At 29.0% G+C, this 25,495-nt stretch overlaps 14 protein-coding genes across 14 annotated transcripts; 7 read left to right on the top strand and 7 right to left on the bottom strand.

The window, feature by feature from the left end:
• Positions 1 to 189: 189 nt before the first annotated feature.
• Positions 190 to 3,151, bottom strand: T552_01248 (hypothetical protein). Its single transcript, XM_018369837.1, has 10 exons — positions 2,862 to 3,151; positions 2,503 to 2,821; positions 2,293 to 2,459; positions 1,619 to 2,245; positions 1,449 to 1,572; positions 1,332 to 1,404; positions 1,221 to 1,283; positions 1,024 to 1,176; positions 609 to 974; positions 190 to 561 (listed from the first exon to the last, which is right to left on the bottom strand). Exons 1-10 carry the CDS (start codon positions 3,103 to 3,105, stop codon positions 235 to 237), a joined length of 2,463 nt encoding a protein of 820 aa, XP_018226486.1. The 5' UTR covers positions 3,106 to 3,151; the 3' UTR covers positions 190 to 234.
• A 549-nt stretch (positions 3,152 to 3,700) lies between these two features.
• T552_01247 (dihydroorotate dehydrogenase (fumarate)) lies at positions 3,701 to 5,214 on the top strand. The gene is made up of 6 exons (XM_018369836.1): positions 3,701 to 3,746; positions 3,790 to 4,030; positions 4,075 to 4,206; positions 4,252 to 4,668; positions 4,709 to 4,883; positions 4,928 to 5,214. Exons 1-6 carry the CDS (start codon positions 3,706 to 3,708, stop codon positions 5,149 to 5,151), a joined length of 1,230 nt encoding a protein of 409 aa, XP_018226485.1. The 5' UTR covers positions 3,701 to 3,705; the 3' UTR covers positions 5,152 to 5,214.
• Positions 5,215 to 5,279: 65 nt separating this feature from the next.
• Positions 5,280 to 7,614, bottom strand: T552_01246 (hypothetical protein). The gene is made up of 9 exons (XM_018369835.1): positions 7,319 to 7,614; positions 7,226 to 7,272; positions 7,092 to 7,184; positions 6,997 to 7,042; positions 6,835 to 6,946; positions 6,389 to 6,786; positions 6,241 to 6,346; positions 5,672 to 6,169; positions 5,280 to 5,624 (listed from the first exon to the last, which is right to left on the bottom strand). Exons 1-9 carry the CDS (start codon positions 7,573 to 7,575, stop codon positions 5,328 to 5,330), a joined length of 1,854 nt encoding a protein of 617 aa, XP_018226484.1. The 5' UTR covers positions 7,576 to 7,614; the 3' UTR covers positions 5,280 to 5,327.
• A 487-nt stretch (positions 7,615 to 8,101) lies between these two features.
• T552_01245 (hypothetical protein) lies at positions 8,102 to 9,604 on the top strand. The gene is made up of 6 exons (XM_018369834.1): positions 8,102 to 8,528; positions 8,581 to 8,726; positions 8,774 to 8,885; positions 8,936 to 9,170; positions 9,220 to 9,445; positions 9,497 to 9,604. Exons 1-6 carry the CDS (start codon positions 8,147 to 8,149, stop codon positions 9,557 to 9,559), a joined length of 1,164 nt encoding a protein of 387 aa, XP_018226483.1. The 5' UTR covers positions 8,102 to 8,146; the 3' UTR covers positions 9,560 to 9,604.
• A 2-nt stretch (positions 9,605 to 9,606) lies between these two features.
• T552_01244 (60S ribosomal protein L33-B) lies at positions 9,607 to 10,284 on the bottom strand. The gene is made up of 5 exons (XM_018369833.1): positions 10,222 to 10,284; positions 10,061 to 10,085; positions 9,966 to 10,018; positions 9,718 to 9,920; positions 9,607 to 9,674 (listed from the first exon to the last, which is right to left on the bottom strand). Exons 1-5 carry the CDS (start codon positions 10,241 to 10,243, stop codon positions 9,651 to 9,653), a joined length of 327 nt encoding a protein of 108 aa, XP_018226482.1. The 5' UTR covers positions 10,244 to 10,284; the 3' UTR covers positions 9,607 to 9,650.
• A 634-nt stretch (positions 10,285 to 10,918) lies between these two features.
• Positions 10,919 to 12,352, bottom strand: T552_01243 (hypothetical protein; the record flags this gene model as incomplete). Its single annotated transcript, XM_018369832.1, has 7 exons — positions 10,919 to 10,965; positions 11,013 to 11,124; positions 11,160 to 11,246; positions 11,352 to 11,612; positions 11,680 to 11,730; positions 11,778 to 11,920; positions 11,983 to 12,352. The coding sequence occupies 7 exons, from the start codon at positions 12,350 to 12,352 to the stop codon at positions 10,919 to 10,921; spliced, it is 1,071 nt and encodes a 356-aa protein (XP_018226481.1).
• A 185-nt stretch (positions 12,353 to 12,537) lies between these two features.
• Positions 12,538 to 13,235, top strand: T552_01242 (hypothetical protein; the record flags this gene model as incomplete). The annotated part of the gene is made up of 8 exons (XM_018369831.1): positions 12,538 to 12,598; positions 12,642 to 12,656; positions 12,687 to 12,726; positions 12,772 to 12,812; positions 12,904 to 12,917; positions 12,951 to 12,973; positions 13,022 to 13,038; positions 13,072 to 13,235. 8 exons carry the CDS (start codon positions 12,538 to 12,540, stop codon positions 13,233 to 13,235), a joined length of 375 nt encoding a protein of 124 aa, XP_018226480.1.
• A 99-nt stretch (positions 13,236 to 13,334) lies between these two features.
• Positions 13,335 to 14,938, bottom strand: T552_01241 (hypothetical protein). Its single transcript, XM_018369830.1, has 4 exons — positions 14,503 to 14,938; positions 13,966 to 14,456; positions 13,491 to 13,916; positions 13,335 to 13,447 (listed from the first exon to the last, which is right to left on the bottom strand). Exons 1-4 carry the CDS (start codon positions 14,660 to 14,662, stop codon positions 13,379 to 13,381), a joined length of 1,146 nt encoding a protein of 381 aa, XP_018226479.1. The 5' UTR covers positions 14,663 to 14,938; the 3' UTR covers positions 13,335 to 13,378.
• A 46-nt stretch (positions 14,939 to 14,984) lies between these two features.
• On the bottom strand, positions 14,985 to 15,776 carry T552_01240 (DNA phosphorothioation-dependent restriction protein DptG). The gene is made up of 3 exons (XM_018369829.1): positions 15,634 to 15,776; positions 15,475 to 15,593; positions 14,985 to 15,416 (listed from the first exon to the last, which is right to left on the bottom strand). The coding sequence occupies exons 1-3, from the start codon at positions 15,728 to 15,730 to the stop codon at positions 15,009 to 15,011; spliced, it is 624 nt and encodes a 207-aa protein (XP_018226478.1). The 5' UTR covers positions 15,731 to 15,776; the 3' UTR covers positions 14,985 to 15,008.
• A 61-nt stretch (positions 15,777 to 15,837) lies between these two features.
• On the top strand, positions 15,838 to 17,858 carry T552_01239 (hypothetical protein). The gene is made up of 5 exons (XM_018369828.1): positions 15,838 to 16,133; positions 16,183 to 16,417; positions 16,461 to 16,949; positions 16,996 to 17,646; positions 17,690 to 17,858. Exons 2-5 carry the CDS (start codon positions 16,391 to 16,393, stop codon positions 17,810 to 17,812), a joined length of 1,290 nt encoding a protein of 429 aa, XP_018226477.1. The 5' UTR covers positions 15,838 to 16,133; positions 16,183 to 16,390; the 3' UTR covers positions 17,813 to 17,858.
• A 98-nt stretch (positions 17,859 to 17,956) lies between these two features.
• T552_01238 (hypothetical protein) lies at positions 17,957 to 19,035 on the top strand. Its single transcript, XM_018369827.1, has 4 exons — positions 17,957 to 18,256; positions 18,296 to 18,366; positions 18,413 to 18,810; positions 18,855 to 19,035. Exons 1-4 carry the CDS (start codon positions 18,003 to 18,005, stop codon positions 18,987 to 18,989), a joined length of 858 nt encoding a protein of 285 aa, XP_018226476.1. The 5' UTR covers positions 17,957 to 18,002; the 3' UTR covers positions 18,990 to 19,035.
• A 1,302-nt stretch (positions 19,036 to 20,337) lies between these two features.
• T552_01237 (hypothetical protein) lies at positions 20,338 to 23,310 on the bottom strand. The gene is made up of 11 exons (XM_018369826.1): positions 22,829 to 23,310; positions 22,709 to 22,779; positions 22,447 to 22,661; positions 22,327 to 22,399; positions 22,141 to 22,283; positions 21,975 to 22,095; positions 21,809 to 21,927; positions 21,080 to 21,767; positions 20,951 to 21,036; positions 20,751 to 20,907; positions 20,338 to 20,705 (listed from the first exon to the last, which is right to left on the bottom strand). The coding sequence occupies exons 1-11, from the start codon at positions 23,262 to 23,264 to the stop codon at positions 20,382 to 20,384; spliced, it is 2,433 nt and encodes an 810-aa protein (XP_018226475.1). The 5' UTR covers positions 23,265 to 23,310; the 3' UTR covers positions 20,338 to 20,381.
• Positions 23,311 to 23,366: 56 nt separating this feature from the next.
• Positions 23,367 to 23,732, top strand: T552_01236 (hypothetical protein; the record flags this gene model as incomplete). The annotated part of the gene is made up of 2 exons (XM_018369825.1): positions 23,367 to 23,423; positions 23,469 to 23,732. The coding sequence occupies 2 exons, from the start codon at positions 23,367 to 23,369 to the stop codon at positions 23,730 to 23,732; spliced, it is 321 nt and encodes a 106-aa protein (XP_018226474.1).
• A 370-nt stretch (positions 23,733 to 24,102) lies between these two features.
• T552_01235 (hypothetical protein) lies at positions 24,103 to 25,235 on the top strand. Its single transcript, XM_018369824.1, has 8 exons — positions 24,103 to 24,251; positions 24,296 to 24,325; positions 24,369 to 24,457; positions 24,509 to 24,587; positions 24,628 to 24,747; positions 24,790 to 24,883; positions 24,928 to 25,006; positions 25,049 to 25,235. The coding sequence occupies exons 1-8, from the start codon at positions 24,149 to 24,151 to the stop codon at positions 25,190 to 25,192; spliced, it is 738 nt and encodes a 245-aa protein (XP_018226473.1). The 5' UTR covers positions 24,103 to 24,148; the 3' UTR covers positions 25,193 to 25,235.
• Positions 25,236 to 25,495: the final 260 nt, after the last annotated feature.

The following is a 25,495-nucleotide window of genomic DNA, read 5'->3' as shown; positions in this document are numbered from 1 at the left end:
GTATCTTACAAATATGTAGGAATTTCTGATTAAGTGAATTATTTTTATATTTAGAATTATTTTCTGATAATTAATTGTTGGGAATATTTAATATGGATTTTGATAATTAAAATCATTGACTCCTTGAATCTATTGCTATAGTCTTTTATATAAAAAGCCTTCAATAGATGCTGACTAGAATGATGGAAAAGTAATTTTAAGATTGATACTAGTATTTTTATAATCTAACCTTTCCTACATTTCTTTAATATTTGAGGAAAATAAATCACATGCATTTGAAGAACAATTTAATGAATTGAATGAAATAGGCTTGTCATTGTCAGAATTATAGTTGATATTTTTTTGTTTTTTTTCAAATAAATTAAATTTTTTTAGATATGAATTTTTAGTTGTTTTTTCGGATTTTTTCGGATCCTTTTTTGCTTTTTCTATACTTTCTAGAAGTTCTTTTTGTCTTTCCCTGTATTTGTCCGGATCAGGAACTTCAATTTCTTGAAATTCTTCACTTTCAATAAGCCATCCTACTTTTTTCATAAGTTTTGGCATTGCTTCACGATAATTCTGATATAAATATTAGATATATATGAAACTACATGAAAAATAAGAACCATATGACCGTCAACTAAATCTGATACATCAATATTTTCTATAGTAGATATTTTTTGAATAGATTGTAGCCCAGCTATATGTCCTATTCCCCCATATGTTATTCGAAATAAATATCCTAGAATCCAATCGTTCTTAATATAACCATTGATAAATCGACCCGCTACAACTGATGATGCCAAAATCCAATTGTTCTCTTTAATAACAACAGGTGTACCAAACAAATAAACATCTTGAATAATGCCATATGCATGTTTTTTAGCTAGCTCTAAAAGACAGTAATATATTACTCGAGAGCCTAATGAAAAACCAACTAGACTAATAGGTCGAGCTCCTAATTTTCGATGAAGAAGAATATCTGCTAATACCTTATATAAATTAAAAATTAAGCTTTATATATAATACAGTATAGCTTACAAGACCTGCAGATTTAGCACGTTGTAAAGATGTTACAAATGGATTGTCTATTAAATAGCCCAATTTAGTTAGTATAAGCGGCCATTGTAAAGCACTCATTAAAGTAACTAAAACTGTTTGTCCAAGAACCTGTTGTAAAGATTGTGTCAAAATCTTTTAAGATTAAATAAAAAATTATTTAAAAAAATATAATAAACCTCTGTTGCAATAATATTAATGGTTTTTCCTACTGACTGAAGTATTTCAGGCTCCCATAATATCTATATAAAATAATTATTACAGATAAATTTCTAGTACATTATGCTTGCCGAATAAACATCACCCATGATTGGATCTATAGTGGAAAATGGAAGCCTAACGTCATCATCTTTAAGCATCCAACTAAATAAATTAGATATTAGAATTATATATTAACAATATCATACCCAGGAACAGTTATTAAAAGATTAAGGCGCTTGTTATCATAAAGAGGTTTAAATTCAAAAACTTTAATACTTTTAACTCTGTTAGACATTTTCTTAACTGCAATACTACTTCCGGTAACAACTCCTTAAAATATTAAGTTAAATAAAATATATGGTAAGTATGATCATACCTCCCGTAGTTATTAAAGCTGTTCCCCCTGTTCCCACCAGAAATCCTGTAGTTCCAGCAACGCCAATAGTCGAAAATGCTGCTCCTAAACCTGCACCGATAAGAGGTGCCAATATACCTGATGAAAGTCCAATTATTAAACCACCACTAATAGTTGCTAGACCCATAAGCATATATCGTTTATTTCTCGATGATTTTTCTCTCAATTTAAGAATATTTTGATCATTTTTAGATGCCTCAAAATTCTCCTGGATAATTAATTCATCTGTAATTTTTTTTTCAAAGATTGTAATATCTAAGGCAGAAATAGAGATAGCTTTTCCTACTCTTTCTAAAAAAAATCTTGAACGAGAATCATATATAGAATCTGCTACTAGCACAAGAAAAAGATCGCATAAAATTGCCCAACGTATATCTAATTTTAAAGCTTTTTCATCATCAACATGTGACTTATTCTCGTCTGCATCAACTTTGGATATAAAAAATGGGGATTTGTCATCATTTAAATTATCATAATTTTCCGAAACATTAATAATAGAATTATTTATTTGAATTGTTGTCATAAGTACAGATGCAATGTCACTTGTTTCAATACCATGTTTTGATAATTGCTCAATCATTACCTGCTCTTCTTTGGTTTTAATAAATAGAATGTATATTTTTATTGATATATACCATCTGATGAAATATCCATATGAGAATACAATCTTGTTAATATCTTCTGGCCCCAAAACTCCATACTCTGAACGGCATTCACAAGCGTATTGCCATTTCCTTTTTGTAAAGATAATGATATTTCTCCAATCATTTCTACGAAAATTAATCTACAAAGACTCACATAACTTTAAGTAAGTTTTTTTTGAAAAATTTAGTTAAGGGGATTACGCTATTCTTTGTTCTTCTGTAAGAAGATCTTTTATAAATTCCATTTGTAAAGGAATTGTTGTTTCATCATTTCTAAAATTTTCTTGAGAAAATAAATAGGACGTTTTTTCATTCAATGACATATCTGATAAACTATCTTCATCTAAACTCAATTTGGTATATCCCCTTGTATTTATCTTTTGCCATTCGTTATCTTCTGACGTTTTTGAATTCGAATTATTATTCTCCGTAATTTCGTCATCTGATATGACATATTCCATTGTTTTCCATACATCTGTAAACTCATTTTCAAATTTTTTATAACTCTCACAAATATCGTCTAAAAATTATTATTTTTTTATTAAAAAGAATTTTCTTACTTGATTTTTCTAAAAAACTGCTTTGTGTGCCAATTATTACATCTGTTTCGACCTCCTTAGACATATCTAACATTTTTCCTTCTTCCATTCCCTCACGATCTTCTTCATTTGTTTCCTTAATATTGGTATTATACTTATTTAATGGTATCTCTTTGTTTTTTATTATTTCTTCATTTTTATTCAAATTTTCTCGTTTTTTTTCCCTAAAAAAAGCTGCCTTATCTTCTTCTATTGAGTCTCCCATTCCTTTTAATTCCTTTTGAGCCTTTATTAACCCTTTAAAAGATATTTTTTGGTTATTTATCTCTGCTTATTAAATTTCTTATAAAACTCCTTAAAATAACCCAAATTTGCCCTGGAAAAAAGGTGCAATATTCATTCAATAAAATATAACATTTTTCTCTTCTTAAAAACATGAATATCCCAGTATCAATCCATTTATTACTATTTCTATTTTACCCAGCCGAATAAAAAACGCCGATTTTCTACTCGTTATTTATAAATCAACCTCGATAATATTTTTTACCTTTGATAAGGAAAAGTAGATGTTTCAAAGGCTCTCAAAAGGACTCTCTTGCTTGAAATAGATCTTAAAATTGCCTTCTTTTCTATTTGCTTTTTTTTTCCTGCTTTTTTTTCTCTTTTTTTCATAGAAATACACTTAAATTAATCTAACCCTTTTGGCTTTGAGAAAAAAGATATTCTGTTTAGATAACCCTATAAAGAAGATATATTCCTCCTTGTATTTGCATTAGATATGTATAGTTTCATATCTTATAGATATCTAGTTTAAATATCTATATTTATATGGTTACGCTCTGATGAGACGTAAAATATAAGAGTTATGATAAAAACCGGTTTTTCTTCATCTTTGTTAAGTTTTAAGTCATTAAAATGGTTTAAATTCAATGGTATTGATTGGTTATAGCTATCATCCTTTTTTTTTCGCTTTGAAACGTGTAACAACAGGTGTTTTTGCAGCAAGTTTTTCTGGGCTTTTTTTATATTATTATACGGATTCCCGTGCAGCAATTCATACGTACGGGACATGTTTGCTGTTGAGGATGATTGTTCCACCTGAATTGGCTCATAATTTTGCTATTAAAGCTATCCGGTGGGGCTTGGCTCCATGGGATAAGAAAATAGATGATTCATCATTAATGTTAAATGTATGATATTTTATGAATGATAGTAACGTCCTTGATAACTTAAGGTATGGGGAAAAGCGATAAGCAATCCGGTAGGTCTTGCTGCAGGCATGGATAAACAAGCAGAAGCGATAGATGGACTTTTTGATCTTGGATTTGGATATGTTGAAGTTGGATCAGTTACGCCGTGTCCTCAAGTAAATTTTTCTTAATATTTATATGAAAAAAGCTGAAGAAATGAGCCTGGGAATCCACCGCCTCGCTTTTTTCGTTTAAAAAAGGATGCATCTGTTATCAACAGATATGGATTTAACTCTGATGGACATGATGTGATTGCACGACGTTTACATGATCGTATTTTAAAATACGTATTCAAATATTATCCAGATTTAGGACAAATTCCACATTTTTTACCGCAATCTGCCAGAAATATTGAGTTGGTGAATTTTCTAAATATTCCAAGAAGTCTTAGAAAAAACAAATTATTAGCAGTTAATTTAGGTAGAAATAAGAATTCTGAAGGAATAAATGATTATGTAAAAGGTGTATATCGTTTGGGGCAGTATGCAGATGTTTTGGTTATTAATATATCAAGTCCTAATACATTTGGATTACGATTATTACAACAAAAAGAATCTCTTGAAACACTTTTATCTGCTGTAAATTCATAATAGGTTTTATCTCTTCTAACACATAAAGGTTGTTCGAGAACGAGATCTTCTACCTGATCCAAAACCTGCATTATGTATAAAGATATCCCCTGACTTGAAAGATTTAGAATTACAAGATATTGTTGATGTTATTTCAAAGATACCAATTGATGGTGTAGTTGTTTCAAATACTACAATTCAGAGGCCAAAAAATCTTAAAGAAGGTATTTTGAATTTATAAGCAAAATATTTATTCAATTGATATTAGATAAATTTTTGCATGAACGAGGAGGTCTTTCAGGTCCCCCTTTAAAGCCATTAGCGCTAGATATTATAAGATTTTTACGAAGAAAGCTGCCTGAAAATTGTCTTATTATAGGTTGTGGTGGAATTTCATCAGGTAAAGATGCTATTGAGTATGCTCGCGCAGGTGCTTCTTTGATTCAATGTTATACTGCATTTGGGAAAGTTGCAATTGCATATAATATTTAATATTTAACATGGACTAGTTATGAAGGACCTAGATTCCCTAGACGTCTAAAAGATGAAATTCTTAATGAATTAAAAGGGGAAAAATGGGTTGATATTATTGGCATAGATGGAAGATGATTAAGAATTGAGTTAATCAGTATGCTATGAATTCCAAAAAAAAAAAAAAAACAAAAAAACTACTCAAATCTACTTTCCAATGGTTCCGCGTTTTTTTCTTCTCTCTGCCTTTTTTCCCTTGTTTTTTTCAAAATAAAACCCAACAATATCATTAACAATATCGCTATTACTACAAAAACTATGATCACGATATAAGTATAATTCTTAGAAGGTTTTTCTGATATAGTAGCTTGTTTATTTAGATGTATAGGCTTGATTTTGTTTGTATCTTGCATTATTGTACTAAGAGTTTCCAAAATATCTTTTTTGTTTAATTTAATATAGGATCCTTCCAAATTTTTATCCCAAAAAATATCCTTAATATATTAGTGACAAATTTACTAAAAAGTTGCAAAAGAATTACTTTTTTTTGAATGATAACTTTTGTTATACCATATTTTATTTTAAATGTTTTATATAACCATGCCCTCCAGAGCCTGCCGTCTACCCAAACATATTGTATTGAATAATGCTGTCCTGATTCTTTATTTATAAATCTATTAAGATATTGAGCTTTCCATGTTTCTATAATACTTGTAACTATTTGCTTTTTTGCTTTATACTCATTAGGATTATAAAGAATTATTATAATAACAAAATCATTTTGCATAATATCTTTATAATTATATTTTGTTAATCTTGGGAAAAGAGGATACCAAACCAATTTCATCCAATTAAGAATTCGAGTTTTATTTTTTAAATCTACCGAATTTCTAAAGGGATAGGAAAATAAGAAATTCTCACGAAAGACCAGTATAGACGGATAATTGCCAGATGACTCTTTGATGAATGAGACAGTTTTTGGAATCTTAAGGAGAGGGGTTTTTCCAATCAAAACTACTGACATCCATTTAATAATATCCTAAAATAGTCTTAGAGTTTGTAAAAAAGTGCTTGCCAGTATTTATGGCAAAGTATAAATGATATAATTACCTTATCTTCTGAAGTCAATTCTGGATAAAAATAGATAAAAAAAACCATAAATCTAGAGGAATATTTTGAATAAGTGTCAAGATCGTGAACCGAGGAGGGCATTGATCTATTGAAAGATTAAAATAAATAAAAATATAGAAAAACATACAGAAATATTCCATGCGAAAATTTCTTAAAATCTTTTGCTTTTCTAGAACCCTTATAGATATGACTATAGGTTCCTTTATAATAAATCATGGTGGGGACACCAGAAATCCCCTTATCTTTGCAAAAAGAGGTATACTTGGAGCAATCAACTTCACCAACATTCAGGAGACCTTTCATTAATAATGCAAATTTATCCCAATCAGCTTTCATTATTTTACAATGAGGACAATACGGAAGATGATATTTAATAAACCATCCACTATTTCCTTTAGTTACTAATTGAACAAAATTTTGTGGAATAAGATCAATAGATTGGCCGTTAGGGTTAATATGTGCCCTTTTCGAAGCTGCTTTTAACCTTAAATTACTGACAGATCTTTTTAATACTTTTTTAAATCTCTAGTTCTTTCTTAGCGTTTATCTTGTGTTATTCGAAAATATTTTTACCAATGATGATATTTTTTTCGTTTTTTCCTTCATATAATTTACAATATCTTGTACATTTTTTTCCGAAATATCGCCAAGCTTGAATTCTTCTTTTAATTGGCCATTATCAAAACTAATATACCCTTTAACAAATAATACTTCTTTATCAAATGAATTTTTTACAGCAATATCTTGGGATAATTCTCAACACCAAACTCCAAACATAGTTCTAACACAATTATATCAGCACTAAGGCCAAACTTACTTCTGTCTTATACTTTCATATAAAAAACAATTGACATTACCAAAATAAAAATCTTCGTTTCTATTGTAATTATATGCTCTATCCACTGCTTCCTTCCAATAAAATCCTACACTTGTAAAAAATACCCCTAACCAATACTTAAAATACCAAAAAGTTTAGAATCATGACATTCTGATGAATAAAAATTAATTAACCTAAATATATGTCCTCAAATCTCTAAAAAAAACTTCCAAAATTTACCATAAAGACGAAATCCCCGATGAAAATGCTTCTGGTGTAAGTTCCACTGAATGCGCTTTATCTTCCAATTTATCTGGGCGCTTGCTGCTCTTTATCCCAGACGAGTATGGATTCCCTGAAAAAAGGACCGGCAACCCCTGCTCAGATAAATTATACGAGAAAAATCTGTCCCTGTTTCCCCCATCGTCCGATTTATATTCTCTGCTATTAACATATAGGTGTAGAAATAATGATATGAAAATCCGTCTCCAGAGCATTTGTACCGCATGACATTTAAAGTGGAGAAACAATTAATTACGTGTACGCTGTGTGTCCCTAAGCTACGCGCACACATAGATGGAGAGAGTTTGGTGTCGTATCAGTATCAATAATAACCCTAACCTTTATCTACATCTTATCTAACTCTAAAATGACACTAGTGTAACCCTAGAGTAACCTAACGTAACCCTAATATAACCCTGATATAACCCTAAAGTTACAAGGATCATCCTGGTTAACCCTAACTTAACCCTAACTTAACCCTAGAGTAACCTAACGTAACCCTAATATAACCCTAATATAACCCTAAAGTTACAAGGATCGTCCTGGTTAACCCTAACTTAACCCTAACTTAACCCTAATGTAACCCTAATGTAACCTAACTTAACCCTAATGTAACCCTAACTTAACCCTAGGATTACAAGGGTCATCCTGGTTAACCCTAACGTAACCCTAACGTAACCCTCGTCTATCCCTAATTCCTCTCCCTCTAATACCCCTAACCCTCATATGCCCAGATTAACTCTTGGTTTTACGTAACATCTGACCAGAAGACGACTTGCCGGATAAATGGCCTCTACCAGTAATGTTTCTACGAAAGATCCCCTGATTCTTCTTAAAATGTCTATTCTGGAGTCGGATCCGCCCAAGTTTTTGAAAACGGAGGATATGAATTCAGTAGTTGCTGGACTGGAGGAGGCAGAATACCTTGGGTTTTCTAATGGGGTGATTGTTTCTCTTAAGGAGAAGACGAGATTTATTCGGAAAGAAACGGGGGAGCCATTTAATCTTTTGTCTGTTTTTTTTGCGTGGCAGCTTAAGGATGCGAATGTAGCAGAGTATATCCAGCGTTGTGGGGAGTCAGATGTTAAGAATCTTTCATTTCTTGAGAAAACAGATTTGGTGACATGGTTGGATGGGGCGCCAGAGAGTGAGCATATCCAGCCATTGGGTAATTGTTATTGTTTGGAAGGGAATAGGTTATTGATTTTTGAATTGTTTAGAAGAAGAAAAATTATCTGTTTTAACGTCAATTCAGCGACGAGGTGGATTTGAGCGTCCAGAACGAAATCCTGTATTGTTGAATATCTATGCTCAGGAAAGGATAGTTGGTTCTAGACATACGGTTTTACGTGGTTTAAAGCCAATTGTGTGTTTTTTTTTATAATTTTAAATCTTTGTAATATAGAAAAATAGGATTTTTCGGCAGTACGAAAATATGCATATGAACATTTTATTTCGAAACTAAGAAATAAGCAATCAGGGAATGCGGCAACATTGCCACTTGGGAAGGAATTGAAAGTTAAACGTATGTTGCTCTATTTGAAATTTGGGTTAATATTTACTGTGATATGTTAGATCGAGATCCGATTATTTTACTTTCACCTTCTGCTTCATCTCTTTTAACAATGTACAATATTAAGCGTTTTTTAGAAGAGGGTGTTTTTGTGCCTCCGGAAGAAGCATTGCAAATAAATGGTGGTAATCGTGTTTCAGAATTGATTGCTATTTCCCATACTTCAAGAATTGCAAAGGGATTGTCATATCGGTTTGTAATTGTACAAGGGGTTGATAAGTTTAGACCAGATTATTGGTAGATATTAAAGTTGATGTATATCTATTTTTGTTAATATTTAATCAAGGGATCGAGTAGTTTGTGTGTTTACGACGGGACAGGCTTGGCAATTTAAAGAATATAAATGGTCCGAGCCGAGGGAATTATTTCATCATGTTAAGGGTTTTATAATACAATATGTCGGGGATCCCCCACACCCTGCAACAAAAGAATGGAATGTTGAAACACTTCGAATTGAACGATTTCGAAGACATACTGACCGTGAAGTCGTTAGTCGACTTTGGGAATCACTGGTAAGCATGACTAAAAGGAAAATGATAGTATAATTTATAAGTATTACATAGGAAAGATGGATGGATAATCATCCTGTATGGAGAACAATGGGGCGACGTAAAACATATGGATAAATCGTTTTTTAGATAAACAATTGGGTTTCAAAAAGTAATGAATTGAAGCTAGATATAAAATAAAGGAAATCCTGATACCGTTGTTTAAATATTAGATATTTGATGGATAAAGCATCTATTGAGAATTAAAGAGCAATGAAAATGAAAATACAACTTACTATTCGAAGAGATGCTCCAAATGTACAGGGAGGAAGATTGTGGCGAAATCTAGCTCTGACACAACCTGAATTTCCATGTGGACGGGTAATTTTCCCCCAAATAACACGGACTTTGGTTCCTTTCACCTCTTTTTTTGCTTTATATACATATGCAACCCGTTTTCCAAGGTAAAACTGTGTTTCCTCTTTACTATTTACACCTTCTAGGCTATTTGTTAATAATAAAACAGTGATTCTAAGAAATTTACCAATTTTAATAATTGAAACATTTGGATTAGAGATTCTCTTTCCACGCTGATATCTGGGGAAATTAGAGAAGATCTTATTGTTGCCATTAACTTACGAAAGATGTCGTCCTCTTACATATACTAAAATTAAGGTTAGCTTGAGTAAAAGAGAAACATATATTATTTATTGAAATATCTATCAAATGAATACATAGGCAGACATGTTCCACTCATGTTATTCATTTTATAGGCAAGGTTGAGCTTTAGAAATACTTACATCTACCTTGTAATTTTGACATTTTACTTGGAAATATTTAAAATGATTTTTTTATTTGTTTTTAAAGATCGATGAGGACTTGTTAGGGTTAATCCTGATATATGTTAATGTTAGGTATTGTAGGGTTAGGGTTGTGTTTTATAGATAAGACGAAATCTATAAAATATTATTTATAAATATTAGAATATTTTGGTATCTCTGAAGAGGATCTTATAGGTTTGGAACTAAATAATCTAATGAATTGATCTATGTTATGAAAAAAATATATATTTTATATGATACAATATGCAAGATAATGATGTTTTCTAGTGTTATTACCAATATAAAGAACTTTGATGGTAAATTATTTTCCTTTTAAAAGATAATAGTAGTATTAGAATAGAGATGAAAGATTTTTTATCATTTAGTACAAAATATTTTTTTAAAGATAGATTAGGCTAATATAATATTAAAAAAATAATATGCATTATAATATGAAAGAATTTTCTCAGAATGAAGTGGCTTAAGTGATAATTTAATGTTGTATGGTATATTTTTCTAAAAAAAGAAAAATCGTGATAAGTAAAATAGCATTGTTTATGTATTATTGATTTTGTGCTTTTAAAAAGTCTGGAATGGATAACTTGGTAAAATCCTTCATATATTTTATCTATTTCTCCTATTACTGGAAAATGAAGTAAAATGATTTTTTTTAATATTATTCAGTTGTATCATCTGCTATGCGTTCCCAACGTTTATTTAATTCTATTTTCATATTATAAATAAAACATTATGGAAAATTGAGGATATACCGATAATATCTTGATAATTTTCACAAGTCGTTTGGATATCACATGAAATCTTTTCCGTTATTTTACGTAAAGATTCTAGTGTAGCACGAAGTATACGAAGATGACCAAGTTCCTAAAATAAAATGTTAATAAAAATATAAAATATACTTGAGATAAACTTCCTGTAACACTGTTTCTGCCATTTTCTTCCTGAGTTGTTGAATGTTCACTCAATATCTGCAAAATAAAAAACCTCTATATTTTTCAAAGTATATAAGAAATATCTGCTAAATTTTGTATTTTAAGATTAGAATATATATATATGATATAAAAGATTTTTTTCTTTTAAAATATTTATACTCTCTTTAAATGTGTCCTGTTATTATTTTTTCGAATAGGAATTACTTGTTTCTTGTCTTCTTTATACTCGTTTAGGGCTTTTCCAAGATCTTTTAATTCGTCTGATGTTAAGAGTATTCTCTTTCGTGTATTTGTTTTGACAAAAGATGAAATACTATCTTTATTTTCAATATTTTGCTTTTCTGAGGGTGGATTCACTGGATAATGATCTTTTTGGTGTTGATCTGTTTGACGTTGACTGATGATATTGAGGATTTGATTCTATATAACCATTAAATACATTTTCTCTGTATTTTTCTCTTTTAAAAGAAAAAGAGGGAAAAATTACCATAGTTAGATGTAAAGGTTTCAGATTTTCTAGTTGTTTAGCCTCAAAAGTCTATATAATATTATATTAGATGTATTTTTTCAAGAAAAGAGATATACTAAAAATTTAGCTTCTTGAGCTACGATAATTGATGATAACTGTTCAACCATCGATTCAAGTTTGTGAATTTTACATTCATTGGCTTTAATAGTATCGGAAATTGTATTACAAATTCGTCTAAAGTTTCCTTCTTTCTCCATTACTTGTAAACCATTAATCATCCATATTTCAATTCGATAAATAAGGAAAAAAGACGACACTTACATTCGTTTTCTCGAGCCCTATGTTGCTCTTTTGCAGATTCTAACCATGCATAACAATCTAATCGAAATTCTTTTATCAATCTTTCCAATTCTTCATGACGCTCCAAATATTTTTCTGAATTCTTTTGAACTGATTTTTGTAAATCATCTGATTGATAATAAATCTTTTTTGCCCAAATTTCAAGAGATTGTGAAATATCTTGTTTTTGTTCTAATTGAGGGTATTTAGACAAATTATTGTTATGTCCATGATACAAAAAATCCTGTAATTCTGATGTTGGTAAAATCCCATGGCTTCCTTCTTTATGTACTGCTAAGTCAAGTTGTTTCAACGAATCCTGTAGAAAAATAGAAGATAAATCTTCGATCATTGCTATCTGTGCTTTTCATATCAAAGCTCTTGAAATGTAAGATATGATGTTATAAATAGATAAACCAATATAACTATTCTTCTTAAAAAAAGATCTATCTATACAAAATATAGGCTGACTGATACGCTCCTATTTTAGACGTTTGATACCGATTAAGACTAAAAGCACGCGTAAACCCCTTATCAATGCTTTATCCTTATATTCTTAGACGTTCATTTATAAAGAATTCAAAGATATTAGAATTCTGTTTCTTATATTTTTGAATTTTCTTAAAACCCTTATTTAATAGCCTCAAAAAGAATACGTTAAGATTAATATTTTAAGTTAAATACAGTATTTGTCTTAAAATATTTATATCTAAGCAAATATCTTATGTTTTTACTCTGGGTTTTTTCTTATTTTAATAATTTTTTAATAAGAGGCTTAAGCTTTAAGTATAGAGCTCGACGTTATGTGCTAAGTACTTGATAGTAGCAAAGGATATATACGAGAATTAAGTGGGGTTTATGAGGGTTAAAACCTATATAAAGTGTATATAATTAGTAATATAGTAGTTATAAATTTGGTTAATTGATTGATTGTTTATTTTCTGTACTAGATTGTTTTGAATGTTGTTTTTATGTTAAATTTTTGAGTTTTAAATATAAAATGTCATTCTTCTTTTAAAAGCCGGACAATTGGTCCTAGTGATATTTTCTTGCCTTTGTAATCTAAATTAGCGCCTCAATTATCTAAGTTTTGTAATACTTCTACTTTATCATTTGAATGTAATAATTCTGGTGAGAATGGTAATCAATTAAATAATCATAGTTGTGGATCAAGTATATATGAGGAAAATGATTTAAAAAAACATGAAAATACTGAGGAAACAGAAATATCGTAAGACCAGCCAAAGTTTACAGAAGAGAATTATATACAAAAGATTTAGGAAATTGAAAAACAATATTTTTTGAATGAATTTTTTAAAAAGCTGGGTTTTGGATGATATTTGAAATGAATGGTGCTTGTATTTTTCAAAAGAATATGTTAATATTTGCTATTTTTTTCTTTAGCAAGTTCTAATTCTGGAATAATTTTTTTCCAGTTTTCTATAATCTGAAATGAATTAATAATGTTTTGGAATGAAAGCAAAAAATACTTGTTTATAAAAATTAATATTTTCATCTGCAAATGTGCTGAAACTTTCTTCTATTTCTTTTGTTTTAATTTTATCGAAAATGTTATTTTCACGTATTGTTTCTTCATCAAAAGCATCGCCTGATATTTTAGATATTTCAATTTCTTTTTGAAGTTTATCTTTTTTTTTTTCTAGTTTTTTAAGTCGATCTTGTTTAGCTTGTTCATGATCAATGCCTGTCAAGTTTTCTACTTTTTCTCGTAGATATAATAATCCTGTGCCTTGCATTACTCGCTCTTTTTCTAAATCAACTTTCATAAGATATTCTGTAAGTCCTTCAATATCCATTTGTTTTTGATCACGTTGTTTTAAAAGTTGTTTCTGTGTATTAGTATAAGATATTAAGTCATGTATGAAGGTTAAATAAACAGAATCCATATATTCTCTCTGTAGTCATAAAATTAATTACAATTGATGCTTTAAAATATTCACTTACTAAAATTTTTAGATTTACTTGTGTATTTTCTATTACTTCACTAAACATTGTTAATTCTCGACTTAAAGAAGGCTCCAATACAGCCAATTGTTTAAATAGAAACGCCATTCCACTGTAATCCATTTCAAGATCTATTTTTTGTTTAATCATCTTTAATATTAATTTCTCTATATATATTAATCCATAATCTAATTTATCTATTTTTTCCTTTATATCAATAAAAAGCATATTTGGATTATTAATCTTGGTGAAAGCATTCAAAAATGCATCACTTAACCCTTCAAAAACTCCTCCTATATTGATATAATGTGTCTTATCATGCAGAATAATATTATGAACATAAGAATTCCAATCCTGAGATTCAAAAAAGTGAGATAAATGTGTTGATTTCTGTAAAACTGGATGTAACGATAATCTTTGAAGAAATCTCTCTAATGAATTGGCTCTTTTCATTGTAAACTCAGTACTAAATCTATCTCCTTTGATATATTCTATCAAAAAATCAATTAACCCTCTCTTCATACAAGAAAAACAAACTCATCCGATGCTTGTCAGGCAAAGGAGGTATGCAACATGTAGGAAATTCCGCCATAAGGGTTTCATAAAGATAAACAAAGTCTGAAAACCGTCTGCGTACTGCCGATCTAGGTTTTTGAATAAAAGACATATTACTCTGCAAAAAGTTAGAAAAAAACATTCAAACGTGTCTCTTCTAGGTTCCTGAGTTATGACAAGGTAAGAAATATGCATATCTTTTGTTCCTTCTGCTTCTTTCTGTGGATTTCGGCAGAAACAAAGTAATTGATCTGGCTCTTTGGATAGTTGAGACGGAAATATTATATCAGAATCATTTTGCTCCTTATTACATAAGGCAGGTGTTTCTTGGGAAAGGTTCTCCCAATGAGAAGAAAATTGTTCATCTTGAAACATCTTTTTTTCATGAAAAAAAGAAAAACCCGAAATCAAAAAGAATATGTTTATATCTGCAAAAATAGGGAATAAATGAAAAGGAAAATGAATTGTTTAGTTAATAAATATATAAATTATATTTTTGTTTTTTTTTTTTGAGAAACATTAAAAGAATCAGCTTCTTTAAGTAATTCGGTTTCTGCAATTCGTTTTTGTTCTTCTTTGACTTTTTCTGAGATTTTTTTCAATTTTTCATATCTTTTTCCTTCTCTTTCTGCCATATCTCTAATTTGCATGATATTTTGTCGTAATTGCTCATTCAGAACCATTTCATTAGCCGTTTGAAAAATAAGTTGTCCCCAATCCTTCCTGAAGGACTGGGCCTCCTTCGATATATCCATTACCTCTAATTCGAGCTCTTTCTCTAATAAACGAAATTGTTTCCATAAATCATTTGACAATAGTCCCCGTTGAACTGCTTGATTAAGAACCGTCTTCTTCAGACGAAGCTCATGAATACGTTTCAAGTTTTCTCTTGCCCTCTATAATAAGAAACCCCATTGTTTAGCTACATTAAAAAACATTCATTAAATAATTTACTTCTAACAATGCTGCTTTAAGAATATTCGTCGGAACCGAGTCAGAAAGATGAAGCAGCGAAAAATAAATGTCCCTCGATGTATTAGACGAAAACCATTCTTCCAAAGGTGATATTTTTACTATTCTCATTATTTTTCCTCTATAAAAACTCATACTTACTGTTCTTATGTTTTGTATAAAAAAACGAAAAAAGACTAAGAGATCCAAGAAGAATGCTTAAATACAAAATCGGAAGATAAAATGGGACGCTTGACATGAATCTAGGGAGTTTAGACAGGGTAATTCATCCAATAAATTAATATTTTTTGCTGGTAGTTATCTCAGAGTTGTCATGGTGATTGTTGCCTGGTTAATAGTTCCTATGACAACGCCCTGATATTGCCAGCTCTGCCTCTTGACAAACAAGAATGATACTAAGAATTCGCTCAAAAGATGGAATGCAGAGGATCTCTGTAGATGAACAGGCAGATATGAGTGTTGTTCTTGAGAGGGAATGTATATTTACTAGTGGGATTAGTTATGCTTATATTTGTTTTCTAGGTTGTTGAGATATCTGGAGAAAAGGATTTAGAAAAGATTGAAATTTCCAAGGATCCGTCTAAAGAGCGTTTTTTTTCTTCTGTATTATCTGGGAAGACAGTGAAGAGTTTAGGTTTTAAGTGGGATCCGTTTTTTTTTGATGAAAAGGGAGAATTGATGGGATTTTAGACATGGTGATATTGTTTATGTCTATATAAGGGAGAAAGAGAAAAGCTTTAGTTCTCCAGAGAAGACAGGAGAAGAGAAAGAGAAAGATTCGTTGTCTTATGATGTGTGTAAACAGGTGATACAGGATGTGGTGGATGATTTTCTTGATACACAAGACGGGAAATTAGTAAATACTCAGAGTGCATTATGTAAACATGGAACGAAAGGAATGTGCAATAATTGTATGCCTTTAGATGTTTGTTATTTTTTTTTAAAGGGAAAGGATTAAATTTTAGTAGCCATATGATGCGAATTATCTTAAACAGAACAAGATTAAGCATCAATCGTTTCATTCGTATCTTAGAAAGATAACTAAAAATAGCAAAAACTCAATACCAGGAGCTCTTTTAGTTGAGCCGTTTTATGGAATTAAAAAAGATTGTCAGTCGGGACATAAACCATGGCCTCTTGGGATCTGTACAAAATGTCAGCCCTCTACGGTGACACTTCAGCCACAAGAATTTAGAATGGTTGATCATGTAGAATTTTCTAATTCCTCTATGATTGATACATTTTTAAATTATTGGAGATTATCAGGACATCAAAGATTTGGTTTTCTTTATGGGCAATATAAGCCCTATGATTCGGTCCCATTAGGAATCAAAGCAGTTGTAGAAGCAATATATGAACCTCCACAGGAAAATGAGGCTAATGGGATTTCTTTAAATCTTCCATGGAATGATGAAAATACTGTTGATGAAGTTGCTCATTTTTTTGGACTTAAAAAGGCAAGGAATATTTAATATTATTCTATATTTATTAATTTATATTCAGATTGGAATGATATTTACAGATTTAACGGATGATGGATCTGGAAAAGGAACTGTAATTTGTAAACGGCATATGAATTCTTTTTTTCTTTCTTCTTTAGAAATTACTTTTGCCGCAAAAATGCAATTAAAGCATAAAAATATTTGCAAATGGAGTAAAACAGGTGAATTTAGTTCAAAGTTTGTAACATGTGTTGTTTCCGCCAATAAAGATGGTAATATTGATATTTTTGCTTACCAAGTATCAAATTCTGCCATGGCAATGGTAGATGCAAATATTATAGAACCTAGCATTGATCCAAATATAATGTTAATTCGAAAAGAAGAATTCGATGTTTATATACCGGAGGTATTTTTTCAAAAAATTAATAAATATGGAATACAAGTTCAAGAAAATGCAAAATCGGCATTTCCTGTAGAATATCTCATAATCACTTTAACACATGGTTTTCCAATGAACCCCGATCCTATTTTTCCTCCTGCATTTAATACTTTTTTAATCGAAAACAGAGCTTCTATTGGGCAAATACAGAATATATATCCTTTGGCTGAAAAGATTAAACCTATTATTGAACATCCCGATGGAGATATATTAAAGACGCTTTGCGATTTTCATCTTTTAACCTATTTATGGACTCTTGGGATTTTAAATAAGGTAAAACCTTTTCTTTTTTTGAAAAAATTATAAAAAAACAAAGGATGACGGTTCACTTTTTATTAAATGTATTAGGGAAAATAATGCTACAGATATATACACTTTATTAGATACACCAAGTTGGCAAACACTTATAACAATTCTTCATGAAAGTAACCTGCTTTAAAGAGGAAAAAGATACACCATATTAACTACTTTTCCTTTATCTTTTTGGATCTTATATTTTCTTTTTTTTAACAAAATAATCATTATTTTGGAGTTATTTGAGTTGGCTGTTTTCATGTGATTATTAGGGTTTATCTAATCTAATCTTATGATAACTTCAAAAATATTGGAATTTGAAAATCAAGTAAATTATGAATAATCAGGATGAATCAACTGTACCTAATGATGATGATGATGATGATTACTTGACGATGGCACTTCCTGATGTATCTTCTTCCTTGATTTCTACTAGAGAGAGAAAGGTTTACGCACAAAGAGAACGAGGTATATCTAAATCGTACAAGATAAGAGAACGTGAGCGCCGGGAAGAAGCTCTTAGTTCATCATTAATGGATTTTGAAAAGCCTAGTAAAGCTATGACGATGATGTTTAAAATGGGTTATAGGTTTTTTTTATTTTTTTTGTAATTTTTTAATGAAATTAGGAAAGGTGAAGCTTTAGGTCAGAAGCAATCTGAGGGAAAGCTAGAACCTCTTGAAATAAATATGAAAACTGGTATGTCTCTGTTTTCTGGGCTTCTTTTTTTGTTAATAGGATTGAGATCGTTTGGGTATTGGTCATAAAACAATGCAAAAACAAAAGATTGAACAAGAAATTCAAAAAGTACGAGAGAATGAAATAGATTATGAATTAAGAATGCGTTCGGAGCGTGAAAAAAAGTATCTTGAAGCAAAAGTTTTAGAAGCACAGAAAGTTTGTGAGAATTTAGATAAAAAAGAGTCTCTGGATGAGCCACGTAAGATTAATGTTTTATGGAGAGGCCTAGTTATACAAAGAATTGAAAAGGAAATGGAGAAACGTAGAAGACATGGAATTTTTGATAGACATGAAGATTGTGATGATTTTTTATCAGATGAAATTAAACCTCCTCGTCATACACATATTGAATGGAGTGAAGATGATCAAGATATGGAATTATATGCCTTTAATCAATTGGATGTGAGAATTTGTATTTTTTTTTAATCTATAGTTGATTAAAATAGCCTGGAATCCGGTTGGAGAAAATTTTGGACTTTCTTCGTCAAAATTATAATTATTGTTTTTGGTGTGGGTTTGCCTATCAGAATGAGGAAGAGCTTTTAACGTCTTGTCCCGGAAAAAAAGAAGAAGATCATTGAATGAAAAAGTTGATATATTTTATTAAATGACAGGGTTTTGTTTTGCATAATTTATAAATTATACTTAAACTAAAATAAGTATTAATTTGTTTTTATGGGAAAGAATATAATAGACTTGAAGAATTCGAAATATTCGCTTTGGAATATAAATAGAATTCTTATATTTTTATGAACATATCAGATCTCTTGAAATGATAATATTACATATGGTTTTAGTTTTAATTTTTATATTCTCTTTAATGCAAAAAAAAGTTTAAACTGGTTATTTAAACGTTACTTCTTTTAAATGGCGTTGGTTTCTTTCTTTATTATTTACTTGTTTAGTATACATTGTATTTATAAAAAGTTTATTGAAGGATATTTCTATTGACTTAACTTTTGAAATTATTGAAGTTTGCAATAATAAAGGTTAAATAATTAATAAAGTTTCAGAAAAAAATATTAAAAAAAAATAATATTGGTATATTTATATAATGATTAATAATTACAATTGATCTATATTTATTATTATTATTTTATTCAGAAAAGTTGTCATTTTTTTTAATTATTTTTATTTTGAAATTTAATATCATATTTTTTATTTATCAAATGATCTATAATATTTATATGTTTTCAGAACATATTTTTTAAAGTTCTTCAAGTTCATGGTTTTCTTTTTATATATAAAATTTGATTTGTAATATGTATTTAAGTATTAATAGCGTTATTATATGATTTAAATCCTGGTTTTATCTTTTTTCTAATTTTTATAATGATTATTCTTAAAAACACTCCAAATTGAAAATAATTCATTAACTATTTCAACAATTGTTGTATAAATGGTATCTTTTCAAGTGCTAATATAAAAAAAACTTAATATTTTAAAATAAATACTTAAAAGAATTATGTGATCTAAGAAATAAAGATGAAATAATGATAAAGTATATACAATTGCAAGATAAAATTATTAATTTGTAAAAAATTTAAATTGGATATAAAATATAGTGAAATATTAGATAGTAAATGTATCAAATCGAAATAATGTAAAATAGTGGATTATAAATAAGTTTTAAGATGAAAATTTAGAAAATAATGACAAATTTGAAAAAATTGTAACTCCTTAGATAATAATACTTAAATAATAAAATAATAAATTTTCAATTGTTTAAAAACCTTAAATAAATATAGAAAGACATGAAACCAATTATTATGAGTTTTAAAAAATATTGAAATACATCTAAAAATTTAAGATTTAAAGTTAAAAATATTATGAAAACTTACACTATTATTTTTTTATGTAAAAAATTAATAAATTCTTCTATCTTTTTTTTTGAAATCTGATTTTTTTATATATAAAATATAATATATAGTAATAATCAAAAAATATAATTAGATTTAATAAAATAAAGACATTTACTTTGAATAACCTGCACCTAGAAATGAATCCCTTCTAAATAAACCTTTAAAACGCTCATTTAATCGTGAACTTGACAACGATTCTGAATTTATTGATATAGAGTTTCGATGTAAACGTTCAGAATTATCTCTTGCTGCTGAAAAAATAGATGTATTAATATTAGAAGTATCAAAACAATATGGAAGAGATATATTTGCTCCTGACTGTGGAGATAAAATGAGAGGTTCTAAAAGAGATGATGAATCTATCAAATCAGAATGCTGAGATGTTTGAATATTAAATATTTCTAATAGCTGATTTTGCTCTTGTTTACGAAGCCCCTAATTATGATCAATTATGTTGATATTTTAATATATTGTGGTTACCTTAAGTTCTAAAATTTTTAAAAAATTTGATATATTTTTATCTCCAATTAATACTAAATAATTTTTTACAAATTCTTCAGAAGAATTAATTTGTGTTAATAATACTTTTAAAATTGTTTCTATTTTTGATACTTCTTTATTAACAAATTTTGTATACCTTTTATTATTTAAAAAAAAAAGAAATAAATATACATACTTACGATATATGTGCTTGTGTATTTTTTTCATTTGTAATAATAGGAAGTTTTAAAAGAGCCATTTTAATTGAATATAGATCTAAAATCATCTATTGCAAGTTTTAAATATTTTTTACATAGAATAAATCTTACTTGTTCTGCTCCAACCTCTGAAATAGGTCGACACCGAGTTATGTAAAACATAAAATTATCTAAAAATGACTCAACCATTTTGTCACAAAATATTCTAATAAATTTTTCAATTGATATTTTTTCCATGATTTTTTCTGACATATTTTTTAATACAGATGTCATACTAGTCACATATGCACTTTGATCTACTATATTTTTCAATTGACTCCAGTCAATTTTCATCATATCCTTAAATGAACCAGATAAACTTGTTTCTATTATTTTTACAAGATTTTTAATAGAAATTCCAGCAATATTTAGAAACATTTCCTTTTCCTTATCAAAGCCTATTTTTTCTCGAAAATTATCTGATACTTTGCCTTTTATAAGTTTTTCTAGTTGCATAGTTGTTTTGTAACAATAATCTGATGTATTTAGAATCAAGCAACAAATATTTATATTTGTTGCTTGTTTTCCATCCATTGCTGGCAACAAAATTGTTTCAGCATATATAATAAGCCATCTTGCAAAAAGATAGGAAAAATCAATTAGAAGATGCTCATTAGACAGTTTTTCGTATTGAGCTAGAGTTTGCCGATAAAATAGAAACAATTCTGTTGATGATGATGTTACCATTAATTGAGGATTATTTTTTATTTCATTCTCCATGTTTAATTTTTTGAAAGATTGAATCATATTAGATAATGCACTATACTATTAGGATTTTTTATATGATTTATAAATATATACTTCTCATGAAATTGAATAAAAATATATAAATATGAATTGAATGTATTTTTTATACTTTTATGAAACGTTATTGTTTTAGATTCTTGTTTTGAAATGAATGTATTTGTTACATTATAATACTGCTTGATATTAATATTTTTACTAATATATTTCTTAATTCATTTACATTAGAATTAAATCGTTTTTCTAAATAATGTTCAAATTCTAGTGTTTTCTGCAATGCTTCCAAAAGTATAGAGATTTTAATATTTTTTTCTGACCTAGAAAGCACTTCTTGAATATCTTCACTATCATATCTCAATAATATTTTACATAAATGTAATATTATTTACCTTGTATTTGCACAAAAATTTTGGCATAACCTTTCGTCTGCATTCCATGATTTAGGGAACATCTTTGCATGTTTTTCATCATAAAGATTTAACATCCTTTTCAACCATGCATATCTTCTAGAAATATTATCCAGAGAAGCAGCCTAAATATCAAAAATATACAATTTACACAATTATATCACAAACTTCATCATTTCCTCTAAACACTGTACGATATTCTCTAAGTTGGGTATTACAATACCATAATAAAATACGTTCTCTAAATGAAATATAAGTTATTCATACTCTTAAACAACTAGATATAACCTTGCATTATTTTCAAGAATATCTAACATATTACATATATTCAATAATTGAAACGCCTTTTTATTCATATCCATAGGACTTATAAATATATTTTCGAAATCCAAACATGCCTGCTCAAACAAATTCGTTTTTAACTCTGAAATATTGTTACAAAGTGCTGCAATCTGATCTACACTTCTAAATGATTTAAAATACGATGTCAACTGCAAAATAGCCTACAAAAACTAATAAATATATATCTCCACTGAAAAAACATTCATACTTGTAACAAATGCGTAATTTCCTCATATTGTTTTGTCTTAATCAGCATTTTTAACTGTTCATATGCAACAGCTATAATTAACCCACTTAAAAATTTACTAACTCCCTCAAAAAAACTTACTTAACATCTGAAGACGCTTTAAAACTATCATAGAATATGTTATATTCTTTTTTGCATAATCTAATTGCTTGATATCCACTGTAATTTTCGTAACTAGCCTTTCTACCTGAAATGCCCGCAACTGCATACATTCTATCATCTCAATTAATTCCTTCAGTTTTTCCTTGATATCTTCATTAGATATGGCATCTTTCCCCTCTGTTTCCAGCTCATTCTTTGCCTTATCAAGCTCACAATTTAACTCTTCCTTATATTTTTCCAAATGAGACAAACAAGGAACAATAACTTCATGCGACAATATAGGCTCATTAATAATGCTGTTAATATCCTCTAAAAGGTTATAGTCCTCTGTCTGTACTTCACCTACCATACCAATATTTCTTGATAGAATAGCTCTAGTCTTCGAGCACCTCGGGACCTCAAAAAAAGCTTGCATGGCCTTGAATTGAGATCACCTGTATTGCAACTCTCTTCTATAGATCAGCAGTAGATATATACATATTTCATCTGAATGAATGGTTAAAGGTTTTTTATTGTGATGAAAACAACATATTTTTTAAGAAACCAAGCAAAAAAGCTTGCTACTGGATTGACAGTATGGAATGAGCTTTTTTATAGTAGAAATAAAGGAATCGTTTAGGGAATTGATGGTCAGCGAGACCCAAGACCAATCTTGCTGGAGATTTACCAGTTAACACTTAAGGTATTGACGTGTATTCCGGAGCATTCGGTATATCGTCAAGCAACAGAGAGATTGACAAAGCAGCGCCAAAAGATTGTCAAGGAGAATGAGGTTAGAGAGGATATTGAGAACAAGATTGGGTGTGGGTTGATTGAAGAGGTTATTTTCCAGGCAAAAGATGAATTAAATCTTGCTAAGAAAATGTTGGAGTGGAAATCGTAAGCATTGAAAAAAGGCTAAATTTCAGTTTAAATTGAATGTTTTCTAGTTGGGAAGATTTAGAAGTTCACCCTCCAACTGGACAGTATGTATTTATGTGTTTTAATTTTCATATTGATTTTCTAGGTGGGAATATTTTCGAAAAAAGTAGCCATTGTGTTGAAGTTTTATGTTTAGTAGATGCCTAGAAGCTAGTGTATCTTTATTTTTATGTCCATATCTAAATAGATGTATAGGAATACTCATATGCAAATATAAACGAATAAGCTAGATGAATAATTTAAACAAATAATTTAGAGAGATAAATTAGACAGATAGATTAGACAGATAGATTAGATAGACATATTGCTTATATATATAAAGATATGTATTTTATCTAAATTTATCTTACTAGTCGACAAACTAAAAAAAATTATGAAATGACATCTATTATTAATAAAGTGCTTAAGCCTGACTATAGTGGATCAACGTTTTCATTTGACCATTTTCTAAAGACAGAGCTTCGATTTAATCTTGATTCAAGTTTGTTTTATCCTTTTTTTACTTTAAAACTAAGTTCTATAAAGACCGACCAGTATGTCGCTTTTATATACAAGGTTAATTGTTTATTTTTCATAATTATATATTTATTTTGTTAAGGACATTGTCCTCTTGGAAATACATGTCCTGATAAGCACTTTTTTGTGAAGGATGGGAATAGTGGACGAGCAAATAGTATTGTTTGCAAGGTTATGATGAATTTTGAACTAAAAGATGATATTTTTATTAAAGAAGAGTAGCACTGGCTTCGTGGACTTTGTAAAAAAGGAGATCAATGTGAATTTCTGCATGAATATAATCTTAAAAAGATGCCAGAATGTATTTTGTAGAAAAATCTTGAATAAACTAATATATAAAGGTCGTTTTTTTGCAAAACATGGATTTTGTAGCAATGGAGAGGAATGTTTATATCTCCATATAGACCCAGATTCGAAAGTGGGTTCATGTGTTTGGTATACAATGGGATTTTGTCAATTAGGTTGCTTTATTATTGCAAAAATTGTTTCTTATATGATTTAAGGTCCAAATTGTCAACAAAAACATGTTAGAAGGACTCTTTGTAAATTGTATTTGACAGGATTTTGTCCAAAAGGACCAGAGTGTTCGAATGCTCAGTATTTTACTATCTATTCTTTTTCTATATTATTTAATTATTTAGTCCCAAACATGTATTTCCTTCTCATCCTTCTAAACAAAAGGGAGCATCTGATTCTGCAGTTAAAGAAGACGTAGAAGAGGTATCTAATATCATGGATGTTAATTTATTTTAATATATAAAGCGACCTCATCAAAATGAAAATGTAAAAGAACGCAGCGAAAGAACATATCGGGATATATCTCAAGTCGAATGTTTTAAGTGTGGGCAAATGGGTCACTATGCAAATCATTGTTACCAATCTAAATCACATAATATGGTTGTTTAATGTATCTTTATAATTTTTACATTCATGATATCTGGTTTCAAGACATTATTTAGATTATTGGAAATATCATATATTATATACTTTAAAGGGTCATAAACGGGTATTTTCTATGCATATATCATTTTCATTAAATCTTCTTCATTTCTTCATTTAAAAACTATCTTTTTATCTTTTTTTTCTATAAAATCATCTTAATGATCACATCTTAAGTTTCTAAAATTTCAAGCTATAGTATATATTATTTATATCTAGATATGGCTTAAACAGGTGAGTTCTTTTATATAATAATATATTTTTATTAGA

Source organism: Pneumocystis carinii, assembly GCF_001477545.1.
Source record: "Pneumocystis carinii B80 chromosome Unknown supercont1.5, whole genome shotgun sequence".
Classification (NCBI taxonomy): domain Eukaryota; kingdom Fungi; phylum Ascomycota; class Pneumocystomycetes; order Pneumocystales; family Pneumocystaceae; genus Pneumocystis; species Pneumocystis carinii.
This window is presented reverse-complemented; position numbering and strand designations above follow the sequence as displayed.